The following is a 15,272-nucleotide window of genomic DNA, read 5'->3' as shown; positions in this document are numbered from 1 at the left end:
AGCCTGCTGGAAAATGCAGCCTTCTCCCTCCACCTGCCTCTCAACTCAGCTTGGGGGAGGAGGGTTGCATTGCCCCTGTCACTCAGGCCGATCTCACAGCTCCAATTGAATGGTTGTTTCCAGCCAATAGGAGCTGAGAGATTGGCTGAGGTCAGTTGTTACTGGCTGGTTGTTTCTGGCCAATAGGAGCTGAGGATTGGGCCGGAGGCGGGGAGATCACATGAAGCCTTGCCATCCCTGCACAGCAGAGACATGCAGGGTCTGGGTTTTAAACTGTGGCAGCTGCATGCCTGAAGGTCCCAGCAGGGGGGGTCTGTGGGCCTGATCCGGTGGCTTGGCAGGCCAGGTCCAGCCCCCGGACCATATTTTGCCCAGGTCTGACCTCGAGGGACCCCAGAAAAATGTACCCCAGAACTTATCAGTACATTTTTCACTACAGCTGAACAAGTTTATTTTTTCAGATTAGGTCTGGTGGGGAGGAGAGGGGGGAAGGGGAGTGGAGAGGGCAGGCATAATTGGTTTGAACCAAATTTATTTTTTTTTCTACTTGATGGGGGGGGAAAACAGTTTTGAGACCTCCAAAATCTTTTGAAACAACAAAATCTTTTTGAGAGATCACGTGTTTAAATTTTTTTCTTATCAAAACTTAAAAACAAAATGCTGTTTCAAAAGTAAAGGTTGAAATGAAATGCTGTTGCAAAATGGTCACTTTACTAACTGTAGCCTGAATTGTCCATAATTTTGATGCATGAAAATGTGTATTTTTGTGAACATTAATATTTCCCAAGGAAAAATGTTGCTTAAGTATATTTCTGATTCACTTTTGAACCTAAATGTTCACTTAAAATCTTTCTCTTGATCACAGGCAGTGACAGGTCACACTAGTATTTGTAACTCTTGATGAGACTTCCTTTCTTCCTGAGAAATCTGGCTTACAGGCATGGATTCCTTTCCCACTTCTGTAGAGAGAAGGTGTTGTCTTTTATGGTAGTTAGAGCATTTGTTGGCAACTTCCTACATAAAGGAGATTTTTGACAAATAGCTATCTGAAAAGTATCATGGATGCATAGTTGTAATTAAAGTATATAACAGTGAGAGTGACTGCTTAATCTTAGTGATCAAATGAGTGAGGTATCTGCTTTTTAATTCTCTCTTCTGTTGGTGAAAAGAAAACTGGGTCCAGCAAAAGATATTACCTCACCCCCTCCTTGTGTCGCATATCCTGGGCCTGCCAAGAGCTATAATTGCAGTACATATAATGCTGGTTCAAATAGACCAGTGGTTTCCAACCTTTTCCAGATGGGGACCCGTTTTGACAGTTCAGGAACACTTGGTGACCCAGGACAATTCAAAAAATGTGTGAATGGCTCCTTAAGAGCCACCTGGGGAGACACCTGGCGACCCTTTTGAAATGTAATGGCGACACATATTTGGGTCCTGACCCATAGGTTGGAAAACCCTGAAATAGACATTCTAGTGAAATAATCTCATTACAAGAGCTCTGTGTGGCTTTCTGTTGCAACACACCACTAAGTAAAGTTTAAACTTTAAATATGGCAAGTTTAAATTGAGTTTTGAAACTTAGACTATTCTGAACTTGAAAACTTAGTCCAGAGCATGTCTACTTAATCATCTTCATTGCAGTGCCCCTCTTCTCCCTAGTGGACACTGCTATCAAGCACTTCCATGTCAGAGCAGCACAACTGCCACATTCTGTGAGTGTGAATGTGCAGAGTCCATCATGAGCTCTACTTACGAGTGAGTAACCTTCCTTTTCATGAAAACATTGGTATTAATGGTGGTTTTTTGTTTTTTTTTTTTAATTCCAGATAAAATGAAAGATGCTATTATAGCTAAGCTGGCTAATCAAGCTGCAGATTATTATGGTGATGCTTTCAAACAGTGTCAGTATAAGGACACTTTGCCCAAGGTTAGTAATTCTAATAGGAAAAAACATAAAATATACCAATAACTCTAGTTCAGAGTATTACATTCTATAAATTATCTCTAAGATGGTTTCTCAAGCATTTTTCTGATCACAATTTAATGGGGTTTGGGAGAAGAATCCTGGGGATTTTTGAGGAACTGAAGGAATTCAGAAAAACCCTGCATTTCAAGTTGTCAGCTGTTGGAATAACACTTTAAGTTTTTATTAAAAAGTGATTAGCTTTGAAAGTATTGCAATACTATTTTCAATATAATTTTATTAAAACTGATATTTTGAGTTAACTTGTCCTAGCGTATTTAGGGATGGCTTATTTAATACCTTACTAAATCTGTTTTTCATACTAACACTTTGTAATGAGGTTCTATATGGGTCCTGGTCTAGGGATGTAAAGTGGTAACTGGTGCTGGGAACCTCCTGCCTGTGGTGTGGTGGACTGGTTAAGTGGTTAAACAAGTAGTTTAGCAGGTTAACATTTTAAATGGCATTTTACATCCCTATTCTGGTCTTGATATTTTAGATCCTGAGGTGATTATACAGAGCTGGCAGACTTTATTTTTATTTATATAAATAAATAAATTTTGTTGTGTGTGTCCTTAGAACTATTTTTTTAGGTCTGCTGATAATTAAAGTGCTCTTGGTTCATTGGAAATGAAAACTCATTGCGGTAGTTTCTGCTGGATAATTGTTTATTTGTAGTAATGATCATTTGAAGAAAAGTATATAGAACTTTCATGTCAGCATCTAAGGTGTGGTGACTTGGTTAACTAAGAGGGCTAAATATTCTTTCATACTTTTTGAAACTACTTTGTCTTGGGGTCTTTGTGATAGCCTCTCTACTATTCTTTCTAATGCATATTTGAATTCTAATCTTTGTAAAGTAAATGCTGTGACTTCATGGCTTTAATTAAACTAAGTACAATCCTCAAATCAATGTAGAACAGTTGAAGTAATTTTACCAGAGCAATATTTTTATTTTGGCTGAATTAAATCCATGGAGTCATATGTCTCTAACATTTACTTTTAATGTTTTAACCTATCTAAACCATTAATTGGGTGATTCTAATTTCCTTTTCTTCTTCCTTTTCCTTCCTGCATCCCATGTTGTCTCTGGTGCTTTATGTGGTTGGACTTTCCCCTGGTCAGTATTTTTATTTCCAGGAGGTGTTTCCTGTGCTGGCTGCGAAGCACTGCATTATGCAAGCCAATGCAGAGTATCATCAGTCTATCCTGGCAAAGCAGCAGAAGAAATTTGGTGAAGAAATCGGGAGATTGCAGGTGGGTTTGGGAGTTTGGGCAGAGCTCTTAAAGTAGGAAGACTTTTTTAATTTTAATTTCTACTTATGAAAAACTTAGTCTACTGAATTGTAAAACTCAGATAATTAAGAATGAGAAGTTTTTTAAAACATACCAAAAACAAAACCCAAAGCCCACAGACTGCGTACTGCTGAACTTCCATACTGTAATGGTGAGAAATCTCTCTGTTCCAAAGTATGTGCTTTAGTCAGATCTTTGGAAGCATGACATCCTAAGAGTAAATAAAACAAAGGCTGCTTAGCCTAGTATTCTATCTTCCGACAGTGGCTAATGTCAGGCCCTTCAGAGGGAATGAACAGACTATGTAGTCAATGATCCATACTCTGTCACACATTCCTAGGTTCTGGCTGACTGAGGTTAGGGACATTAGAGCATGAACTTGCATCTCTGCCCATCCTGGCTAATAGTTAATATCTTCTGTGAACTTACCTAGTCTGTTTTTTGAACCAATTGGTACATAGAATTTCAAATGCTTAGATACCCATGTCTCCACAATTGAAGACCTTGCCTGTGCTAGAATAGCTTATATTAATACATTTGACAATAATGGACCAAATTTGATCAGGTGATGCAAACTGTGACCATTGCTGAAATATTGCCTCTACTTATATAAACCCACAATCTTATTTTTAATATAGAAATAGATTTAAAATACAATTCTAGTCATTGTATCTACTTCCATTGCTGGGACTTATCTCCTATGACACATAGACAGTGTCACGGCCTGGTTTTTTCAAAAAATAAGGTCCATTTGAAGTGCAGTGGAGAAGAATTTGGCTCTGTTACTGAATTCCTTAATGTGCCTGCCAAAGAAGTGGAATGTTAATCTCTTTTTTAAAAATTTCTGCATTATCCACGAGCTTCTGTTGTGTTTGAAGGAAAGCAGGGGGACACCATTGTGTGATGGACATTGGTGGGATATCTATTTAATTATGTCACATGATGCTATTGGGAACTAGCACACTTACTGAGAGTTGCTATGGGCAGGGGGCTGGGCATGAGGAGAGGTGCAGAACTCAACAGTTTGGGGTGTATGTGAACAGGGCCTTGGGGCAGAGGACTGGGAGTGTGTGTGTGGGGGGGGAATGCAGGACTCAGGGTTGGGGATTGAGGAGAAACTGGGGTGCAGTAGGTTTTATGGGGACTGGTCAGTGCCATGCTGCCTAGATAGTGGCTCACCGGAACCATAACAGCGTACTGTGGCCAGCAACATCCAGAGCCCCGCCCCCTGCTGGCCACTCTTACCAATGCACCTGTCCCATTGTGGTTATTCTGCAGTATAATGATGCCTGTTAATAGATCCTTCCCTCTGTGTTTTATGAGAAACAATCCTATTCAGGCAAATTCCATTGTCCTGGCTCAGCAAAATCTTTACCCTTCCAGTAAGAGGAAACTGCATACCAAATTTGGTGGTCCTAGATCTTACTCTTTAGGAGGAATTTTTGGACATACAGACAGACACCAACTTTCTCAAATATGTAGTAGATGTTATGGCTGTGCATATTGTATCTGGTAAATGATACAGTTCAAAGGGTTCCTTTACACATTCATGTAAAGTAGAAGAAAGTATGATGTAATTAGTGTGTATATACACACACACAGGAATAAATTACATAGCACATAACTTAAGTGGCAATAATGAAGAAAACACCTGGTTTGTCAAATGCAACAATTTTTTTGGTGGCTGTGGAGGTGGTGATGATGATTGTTAGTTTGTGGCTCTGTGTTTGTAAGATTCAGTAAAATTGAAAGCAGAAAGAATTCTTGACCAGTAGGGACAACTCTCATGCTGTTTCAGGGTTCCACTTGAGTTTTTCATTGAGTGCTTTTCTAAACCAAACTTATAAGGGTGACTCCTGGCTGAACTAGGTTTGCTTTCTGTATGCTTATGCCGAAGAAAAATCGTCAAGAGTGGGTGTCGAATTTTTTTTGCTAATGCCTTCCCTAGTACAGTAAAACTCCAGTTGTTCGGCATCCAATAGTCTGGCACCAGCTGGAACGTGGAAGTACTCTGGCCAGCCAGACAATTGGAGCTGCTCTGCCCCGGGCTTCCTCAAGTCCGCCACTGGTCAGTTTCAGCAGCGGAGGACTTGGGGAAGCCGGGGGCAGAGCAGCTGGAGTGCTGCCCACGCTGCACCGTTCCTTGCCGACCCCCCCCCCCCGACCTCTCATAGCCCCCCTTCCGGTACTCCAGCATATCCAATAATTCCAAAGGTGCTGGATTATCGGAAGTTTACTGTAGTATCTTTCAATGCTTATGTAATAGACTATAAAATAAATAAAATACCAAAAGTAGCAGAGGGAGCTAGAAAATTGTGCAATGTATGTCCTTAGCATAGCTTTTAAATTTTCCCATCATGCATTTTATAGTCATTTTTTGTAATAAACCTCACAAGTTTTCACTAATCTTTTGATAATTTAGGATTTAAGTAATTTAGTGCTGACTGAGTTTTAGAGAAGGCTTCCCTCAAATTTGTGACTAAAAATCAATGAGCCAAACTTGGTGTGTTGAAAATTAAGTCTAATTGATGGACAAAATAAGTGGATGAGCTATTGTACACATCATTGTCTTTCGTCGTCCTCAAAGAAAGACTTTGGGAGAAATGCTGGCTATTAAGTGAGCTTTGCTATCATGAGTCCCACCGCTGCCATTTCCTGGGATCCCTGACATTCATTGTCCTACTTCTGAAAATTTTCCTGACCAGGCCATATGTCATTGCCACCATCACCAGCCTTGACTAAATCCCAAATACCATCTGGGATGTGAGAATTTGTCCCTTCTGCTTCCCTTTGTGTGCATTTCCTTCTTTACATTATTTCTTTCCTTTCTCTCCCCCAACTCCCTTCCCCTTTACAATTACAGTAATAAGAGTTTGGCATAGTTTGCCAAGATTGTATATTTTTGCAGCACTGTTGTAAGCCTGTGTGATCAAGAAGGCAGCTAAAACAGTGCCTTAAACAGCCTGATGGTGGTAGCAGGGAGATGGCTGTCATGTTAGAACTCTAGCTGTGCAGCTGTATATTAACATTTGTTTCTTGCACGTTATTCAAGAAACAGGCAAGAACTTGAGAATGGGGTAGAAATACATTGTCTCCCCCTTGAATCTTTAGCAGCACAAGGGGAAGACACACAAAGGAAACTACATATTGTAGCATTTACTACAAGGCTCCTCTAACTAGGGACAACCAGTTTAGTTCTGGTCCTTGAAGCTGACGCAGTGTTCACTTTTTTTTGAGTGGGCTTGTGAAATAATTTATCTCCCTGTTTTGTACTTTCTAAATTACAACTAAATAATTTGGAGACTGCTGGGGAGGTTACTTAGGATGACCTGCAGGAGGACTCTTGATCCCATTAATGTCTGTCTGTGTAAACAAAAATCAATGAGTGTATTGCAAAGAGTAATTTTGCTGATCCTTCTCAAAATCTTTAGGGATATAACTTTACTAGGCAGAGGGCTCCTAATGTTAAATCCTATGCCTTTGCAATAGTCTTAGTTGGCTAACTGAAATGATCAGCTGTTTTCCTATATATTGTTTTTTAGAGATGGAATGCTGTTGGAAAGAGTGCTGGCTGTTGGAAAGAGTACTGGATAGAGAAACTATTTGAATTGTAATTCTCTGTGTTGATTTTTAGCATGCGTCAGACCTGGTAAAAACAGTGGCATCTCGTTATGATGAATACATAAATGTAAAAGATTTGTCTGACAAAATCAACCGCGCCCTTACAGCTGCCAAGAAAGACAATGACTTCATTTATCATGACCGGGTTCCTGACTTGAAAGATCTAGAACCCATTGGCAAAGCCAGTCTTGTGAAAACTACCTCAATTGTTGTCCCTATCAGCCAGAAATTCACTGGTAAGCAAAATATTCATAGAAGATTGAGAGGTGAAGTATATTTGAGATTAATGTGGGCTCCAAATTCACCTGTAATAGTTAAATGTGTAATATTAAGGTTAATGTTCAATTTCCAAGAGTGTGTTTCAGCAAACTGCCTTTGTATTTGGCAAATTTTGTGTCTTTTTTTAAATTCTCTTTGCTATTCATTGATGAAAATATTAAATAAGCATGTTGGATGTGGAAAAGAACATTTACAATACGTGAAGTTAAGCGTTTTCTGAACAATTGTTTCTGAACTATTGTAGTATACATAAAGCCATTAGTTTATACGGTTATACAAAGATTACTGATAGGACCCTGCAAAAGGTAAATCTGCAGTTTCAAGTTAGAACTAGTGCAAGTTTGAGTAACTATATCTCAGAATGTTTGGCTGAAGCATGTAATCTGAGCTCTGATCATGGAGGTTTGTTGAAAAGATCTTTCTGCCTATTAATGAAATTTCCTGCCAAGTTAATTTTAAGATAGCCCCATCTGTTGTTCTCACATCTTGCCTAAATGCAGTATGTTGAAGTTGTATACATATCCTTTACTAAGAGTCTTTTGTGATAAATCTGAAGTAACAACTTTTAAAGAAACTTGACCAATCCAATTATCAGTAGTTTTCTAGAGTAATCTCTAAAGATATAGCAAAGGGTATAAAGAAACTGCAGGGTTTTTTTTGTGTCGCTTTTATAACTGCATTAAAATCTGTCTCAATTGCAGATCTGTTTGAGAAGATGGTTCCTCTGGCAGTGCAGCAGTCTCTGGGCCTCTATAACCAGAGGAAGGCAGACTTGGTAAATAGATCAATAGCCCAGATGAGAGAAGCCACCAATCTGGCAAATGGGTGAGTCTTGATTACCTTTTCAAAACATTTTTAATCATTTGTCTGAAATTATTGAAACCTTTTATCCATTTCAGTGAAGATTTATGAAGTGATTTGTTCAGATATTTCTAAATATTTGGTTTAGACAAAAATTGAAGAACGAAGGGGAATATGTGAATACTGATGATGTAAAATAATGGAACAGTCATCCCAAGTTTCTACAGGTTGAACATCTCTAGTGTGGTACTATTAGTACTTCACTGGTGCTGAACCAGAGAATTTGTGGAACCATGGGAGGTCAATATTGTCCGACAGCATTACCAAAACTTCCACTGCCTACTAGGCTCTTAGAAAAGATTTGGTGGTATATTAGAGCTAAATAACTGCACAGATCACTGAACCAAGATTGTGGCTCAAAACAAACTTTATGGGATAATGGGAAACTTGCCACACTCATAAGTGGACATCCAGCTAACTAAAACCATGCCAGACTATGGATGTTGCCAAATGAGTGTGCTGGACTGGAGAGATTCACCCTGTAATGGCTTGTGATTTTTTTTTTATTGTCTCAGCACTTGGTACTAAAAGTTTTAGAGAACTGGGTCAGTAAATACTACAGTAAAAATACTGCAGCTCTCTACTGTTGGGAAACTATCAGGCACCTGATAGTCAAGTGACTAAAATCCCATTAGTCACTTACGGATACGCTGTTTAGGGACAACATCCAGGGTGAAGCCACTGGCTTTCCTTCCTAAGCTTCTGGGAAATGGAAGGGTACTGAGCTGTCTGCCTTACACTATAAGAGCTGGCCTTACACTCTGCTTGTGTGTGCCATTGATTTTGTATTTTTCTTCCGTTTGGCTATGTTTGTATGTTGACAGCACTTCTGTCGTCAAAAGTCACCACAGAGGGAGAGAAAAAAATCCCACAGTGTATAGTCATGGGAAGGCAGAGATGATCCCTGTGCTTCTTGGTATTCCCTTGTTGCTTTGAGCTCTCCATGATAACACATGTCAAAGCAGTACTGTACACCAGTCTCTCTAGCCCTCCTGCAGCAGCAGTCTGCCTGCTGCTATGTTCTTAGCAGAGAAGAACAGAAGAATTCCAATGATTTGCTCTGTGTTTGTTACCCAAACAGAGCAGCTAACTCAGATACTTCCCAGCTCACTCAGCTGTCCAATACTTCCGAGAGCTTTGAAAGGGAGTGGTGCATGCCTTTCACATGCAGGGCAGAGCAGATCACAAAACACTGAGCACAGCCATTAGGGAAGGCATTGTGGGATACTGACAGAAGCCAGTTCTCGACAAAACAAACAGCAAAGTCTAACACTGGTTTTTTGCTGACAATAAATGGAGGGGAAAAGACAAAAGTCTTGGAGGGTTGGAAGTTTTTTGTTGCTAAAACTAGGTACTTTTCCAGACAAAAGTCGCAGTGTAAACGCTCTCACTGTTTTGTTGCCAAAAGACAGTTTTTGGTGACTGGGGGTGTATCTAGACTATACTGAATGGTCAAAAGAGGATATGCAAATTCTGTGGGAATTTGCATATCTTTCGAAAGCAGAGGTTTTGAAAGTGAAAGTAATTAAGACATGGCTTTTTTGGTGTCTGGCTTTTTCTTTCGTCGAAAAGCTGCTCTTCCTTAAAGGAGGCATATACAGCTTTTTGAGAAGGGGGTGAGGGTTTGCTGAAAAAGCTGCATTTTAATTACTTTCACTTTCAAAAACTGAGCTTTTGAAAGGGTGATCGGAAGAAGATATGCAAATTCCCACGGAATTCGCATATACTCTTTCGACCGTTTGGCGTAGTCTATATACACCCAAAATATGCCGGTGTAGATAAGGCCTTGGTAGGTGTCTTACAAACTGAAGTCCCTACCCATCACTGTGGCTGGTGGAAGGAACTCTATCTCTCTTCTCATTTTGGTCACCTCAAAGATACCTGGTGGATGCCTTGTGGTATATGGCTTAGCTGAAGAGGGATATAGCAATGGAGACACTTCTCCTCCCTCCGCCCACATCAGCTGGAGAACTATATTCTTCTTCGAATGGTCCCTGTGAGTGCTCCACTGTAGGTTGGGCTTGTCCCAGCACCGCAGGTCAGAGATTTTCAAAAAGCCGTAGTCAGCCGGATTGCACATACACGATCAGCATTTCCCAAACTGTCAATCTAATGTAAGCAACTTCAGCTGTGCAAATAGTGTACCTTAACTTGACAGACTTACCAAAATCTACTAAATAGTTCCAGTGTGCCTCTCCTTTTCTGTTCTCCAGAGGAAAGTTCAAGTGAAATTGATCTAATTCTTATTCTCCCTAATTCTCCTTCCCCCCCCCCCCCCACTTACCACGGTGTTTTTGTGCAGTAATGTCAGTGTGGGTTGTTTCCCCTGTGACTCCAGTTACTCTTTTCATCCTAGTGGATTATCGGAGTTGACAGGAGAGCTTTCTGAAATCGATTTATTACCTGTAAGCAGATGCAATAAATCGACCACCAGTGAATTAGTCACTTCAGCATACATCTGTTGCATAGTGAAGATAAGCCCTTAGTCTGTTATGCTTTATAAGCACTAAAATACAAAGGAAAAATGAAAGATATATTAATTATCTTTAAAAAAAATTAGTACTCTTGCTTTTTTGGATAATTATATCCTATGAGTAATCTGTAAATGTTTCCAGTTTTTAAAATTATCCAGGATTATATTACCTTCTGTTACCTTTCTTGTTTTTATGTGTTTTTAATTTGGATATAAAAAATGATGCTTTTTGGTGCTGTTTTTGTGGTGTACTAATTGTATGCAATACATTGACCTTCTCAGAATATTGGCTTCTCTCAATCTGCCTGCTGCCATTGAAGATGTGTCTGGTGATAGTGTTCCTCAGTCTATTCTACAGAAGTCCAAGTCTGTTATTGAACAGGGAGGCATCCAAACCATTGATCAGCTGATCAAAGATCTACCAGAACTGCTACAGAGGAACAGAGAGATCTTGGATGAAGTAAGCTTAGAAAAAACTGACATTCTTTAAAACTAGCCAATTAGCCTATCATAAGATAGGATTTTCAGGTCTCTCCTCCACATCAGTCTTCTCTCCTGAGCCTCTGGTCTTTTGCTCCATGTCTCTCTCTCCTCCTGCTCCTGCCTCTCTTCCCCCCCCCCCGCCCCCCCCCCCCCAGCTCTCCTCTTCCTCCTGCCTCTCACTAGGGGGACTGCAGAGTCCAAATTGCCTTTTGGGCTCAACACTCCCCGTCGCTGTGTGGGGAGTGCAGAGCCCAAACGGCCGCTTGCGCCACTTGCTCCCATGCAGCGGCCCGGCTGAGCGGCGCAGAAGTCAGCTGAGCGCCACAGTGAGAGGCAAAGGGGGGCACGGCGGTGATGTTCATGGCTGGGGGCGGGACCTGGAGCAGCTGTCACATCGCACATCACTGCCCCGCCCCTCTTCCCCTCTCGTGTGGCGCTCAACTGACTTCTGCGCCGCTCAGCCAGGCTGCCACAGGGGAGCAAGCAGCCGTTTGGGCCCCACACTCCCCATGCAGCATGGACCGACCAGAGGGAACAGACAGCTTTTCAGCAACAGTGCCACCCAGAGGGAACAGCCAGCATTTCGGCGTTACAGACTCAGACACTGGGCTACTATATATATGATGTGCACTTTTATGACTCTAACTCAAGCTCTTTAAATAGTAAAGGATGCATGTTATAATATTTCAAGTTAACTTGCATTTGTGTAAAGTTGTCACTTCAGTGAAATGAAGTCACTTGTTTTTTTGAAGGTTTTTAAGTGTGAAATCCAAAGATATGCATGGAGATGGGTAAGCATTTTATCTACAAGTGTCCAGTGTCACAGGTAGTATTGACTCAGCAGAGCTTTTTCCATTTGAGATTATGGTTGAGAGGGAAATTGGTAAAACAACAAGATTCCTATTACAGCCACTTCTGCTTCTTCAAATAGTGTCTCCATGATTGCTCCATTCTAGGTGTTCCTACTCTGTGTACCTCAGGTGGGAGATTTTAGGTACCAATGTTTGTTCAACCCCATCTTCTTAGATGCCGAGGGTGTCGCTAGTTAGCACTGGTACTCCCTTGATTTGCAAGGAGTAAGGGAAGCCATTGTGAGTATTTGCTTCCATCGACCTCCCATTGTGAAAACACCAACTATGTTATTTATGTAGTTGGAGTTGAGTACCTCAAGCTGACCTTCCATATCTAGTAGAGACCTGACTTCAGCTACCATCTGCATTTTTATCTGCTTCAACCATCTGCATGTCTTCCTTACTTTGGAGACTACTTTCTCATTTCTGTCAGAACTGGGATTATATTGCATTTGGACAGGTGGCTTCTTAAAATCATTTCAGCGGGATTCTCCATCCACCATGCCTACCTCCTTCCCAATCACTCTTCAGGGTCTCCTCTTACAAGCACCTTTGGGAACAGGAAATTAAGTCCTCTGAATCTGGGTGATAACCAATGAATTCCCATCCTACACAGAGGTGAGGGATTATAATCCAGCTACTTCCTAGTTCCAAAATAAAAAATGATGATTGGAGATCTATTCTAGATCTGAGATAAATTTATATTCAGGGGTTCAAAATGGAAACTCTTAAAGCAGTGTCATCATTGAACCAAGGGGACTAGTCCTCAGCCCTTGCCCTTTAAGAAGCTCACTTCCCATGGAAGATTCCAATACTGTACTCTGGATCAAAAGGATTTTCAATGTGTGATGCTCCCATTCAGTCTCTCTTCTTCTTAAACTGGAGCAAGGGAAGTTTAAGTTGGACATTAGGAAAAAGTTCCTAACTGTCAGACTAGTCAAACACTGGAATAAATTGCCCAGGGAGGTTGTGGAATCTCCATCTCTGGAGATATTTAAGACTAGGTTAGATAAATGTCTGAGGGATGGTCTAAATAGAATTTGGTCCTGCAATGAGGGCAGGGGACTGGACTTGATGACCTCTCGAGGTCCCTTCCAGGCCTAGTATTCTATGATTCTATGCCTAGAATAATCTCAAATTCTTTCTGTGGTGCAGCTTATCTTTGTAAACAAGAAACTCTAATTTTCCTATACTTAACAATTGCTTGCTCAAAGGATGGTCCTTCTACAAAGCTTCAGTGGCTATTCAGAAGGCAGTATATCTGTTTCTCGGACTGAGACTACAATTAAATATCCCCAAGTCCACCTTAATTGCACTACAAAATATGTGGAGTTTATAGGCGTTTGCCTCGATACAGTAATGGCCAAAGAATTGCTTCCTACACACGTGTTCAAAACGCTGCTGAATCTAGTCACCATAGTCCAAGTCAGCTCTCAAACATCAGCTGCAAGTTGTCTTTTCAGCTATTGGGGGAGAAATTACATCTTACATCTTTAGTAATGAAACACACAAAATTTCATATGCTCTGTGTCTGGGGGGGGGGGGGGGGAAGCGGGGGCTCAGAACAGTTTACTCATCACCAAGCAAATAAAGTTTAAACTACTGTCTATGGTATTGACAGTCAAAAATCACTCTTCTAGAGGACTCTCAATATTTGCACAAGGGTGCCCTTCACTCAGCCATCTCAATCATAATCAGATCTGTCCATACGGAGATTGTGGACTCACCTAGATGCTCTCACTGGTCAAGGCAGGTGATCTTCTCTTGAATCCACTTTACACATCAACTTGCTCGATCTTAGAGCGGGCTGTATTCATTCTTTCAGATTTATCTGGGCAAATACATAAATAACGATGGACAATGCGTCATGGATGCTTTACGTAAACTGCCAAGGGGTAATAAGGTTGCCTTCTCTTGTGTTGAAGCAATAAGACTTTGGAATTGGTGCATACGTAGTCAGATCAACATCTTAGCAACTTATGTTCTGGGTGTACAGAACACCAGAGGCAAATGCTTTTGGTACATGTTTCTTGCAAGATTACAAAGGTCCCACTATACTCCACTGCATAATTAAATGTTGGTGAGTCCCAGATATAGACCTGTTTACCTCAGCCAGGAACAAGAATTGTTCCTAGCTTTGCTTATCAAGGATCTGTATCTCAGCTTCCTAGAAGATTTCCTTCATTTGGAGTTCATGTCTTCTGTTTGCATTTCCCCTGATATTGACAGTGCTGCTCAGAATAAAGAAAGACAAAGCTACCGTTATTGTATTTCCAGCATGGTCAAGAGAAATTTCCTTACCTCACTCAGTTGTCAGCTGATCAGTCAGTGGGCTGTTCACCATCTTTTTCAGGATGCCAGTCAAATTGGTCACCCCAACCTTTGATTGTTTAGATCAAGGTATGGTTTACAGATGGTTTGCAGCCTATTCCACATAAAAGAATCCTGTTACATAGTAGGAGAGGTCTACATGTGCCATTCATATGCAAAAGTGGATTATATTCAAACACTAGTGTGACCTGAAACATCTTTCAACTACATTCTCTCTATTGTTGTTGTGATATTTTATGTTTTAGAGTTAAAATCAATAAGATTGTCTGAGCTCCTTAAAAGAACATTTGGCATCAGGTATGACCTTCCAACACAGGCCTGGGCAAAATACGGCCTGCGGAGGCATTAGGGACCCCAGGCAGGCTCCCCTGTAGCCCTGTGCACCATGCAGAAACACGGCTGCTGGGTTTCCTTTCTGTTTCAATCCCCATTGGCCGATTTCTGGCCGTAAACCAGCCAATTGGAGCTGCTTGTTTGAATAACAGGCAGCCGAGAAGAACTATGCCCTCTCTCATCAGCTCAGTTATTCACTGAAGCACATGGCCGGCAAACAGGCTGGCTGGGAAACATTTTAAGCTCTGCAAGCCTTAACTCTGCAGATAGGCAGGTTGGTTTGGCTGCTGGCTGGTAAGTCTTCTGGTCATAGCCTGCTTTGGCACCCCAGCCCCTCCCTGCCCCAACCCTCTGCCCTCCCCACTCAACATACCTAAACCCTCTGTCCCCCTCTTACGACCATACCCCCTCCCAGATCTAGCACCCTAATCTCCTGCTCCAGTCCCCTTCTACTCTACGTCACATCCCAAACCCCTGCATTCTAGTCCTCTGCCCTAGGTCACAACCGCCTGCTTCACCCAGACTCTCTCCCAGACCCCAGTCTCCGTCCTGCACCCAGTCCCTTACCTCATGCTCCCATCTGCACCCAGCCTCTGTCCCAGCTCCTGCATCTTTTCCATTAATATCCTGGAACAGTGCAGCCCTCAACCACTTTTCAAATCCTTGGAGTGGCTCCCTGGCAAAAATTATTGCCCACCCCTGTTCCAACAGAGGGTAAAGGGTTTTTTTTTTTTTTTCAGTTTTTGCTTATCCTACAAGATTTCTCAAGATACTGGAC

General features: G+C 41.4%; 1 protein-coding gene across 2 annotated transcripts in view; it reads left to right on the top strand.

The window, feature by feature from the left end:
* The window catches only part of PDCD6IP (programmed cell death 6 interacting protein), a 57,816-nt gene that overhangs the window by 27,346 nt on the left and 15,198 nt on the right, over window positions 1-15,272 (top strand). The window contains exons 6-10 of one of the 2 annotated variants that reach the window (XM_075921809.1): window positions 1,830-1,930; window positions 3,107-3,223; window positions 6,897-7,119; window positions 7,864-7,987; window positions 10,779-10,956. In XM_075921809.1, the coding sequence (XP_075777924.1) occupies window positions 1,830-1,930; window positions 3,107-3,223; window positions 6,897-7,119; window positions 7,864-7,987; window positions 10,779-10,956 (743 nt within the window). Of the gene's footprint in view, window positions 1-1,829; window positions 1,931-3,091; window positions 3,224-6,896; window positions 7,120-7,863; window positions 7,988-10,778; window positions 10,957-15,272 lie in introns of both variants that reach the window. The other variant, XM_075921808.1, reaches the window with a different exon arrangement.

This window comes from Pelodiscus sinensis, chromosome 2 (genome assembly GCF_049634645.1).
Source record: "Pelodiscus sinensis isolate JC-2024 chromosome 2, ASM4963464v1, whole genome shotgun sequence".
NCBI classification, from domain to species: Eukaryota; Metazoa; Chordata; order Testudines; family Trionychidae; genus Pelodiscus; species Pelodiscus sinensis.
This window is presented reverse-complemented; position numbering and strand designations above follow the sequence as displayed.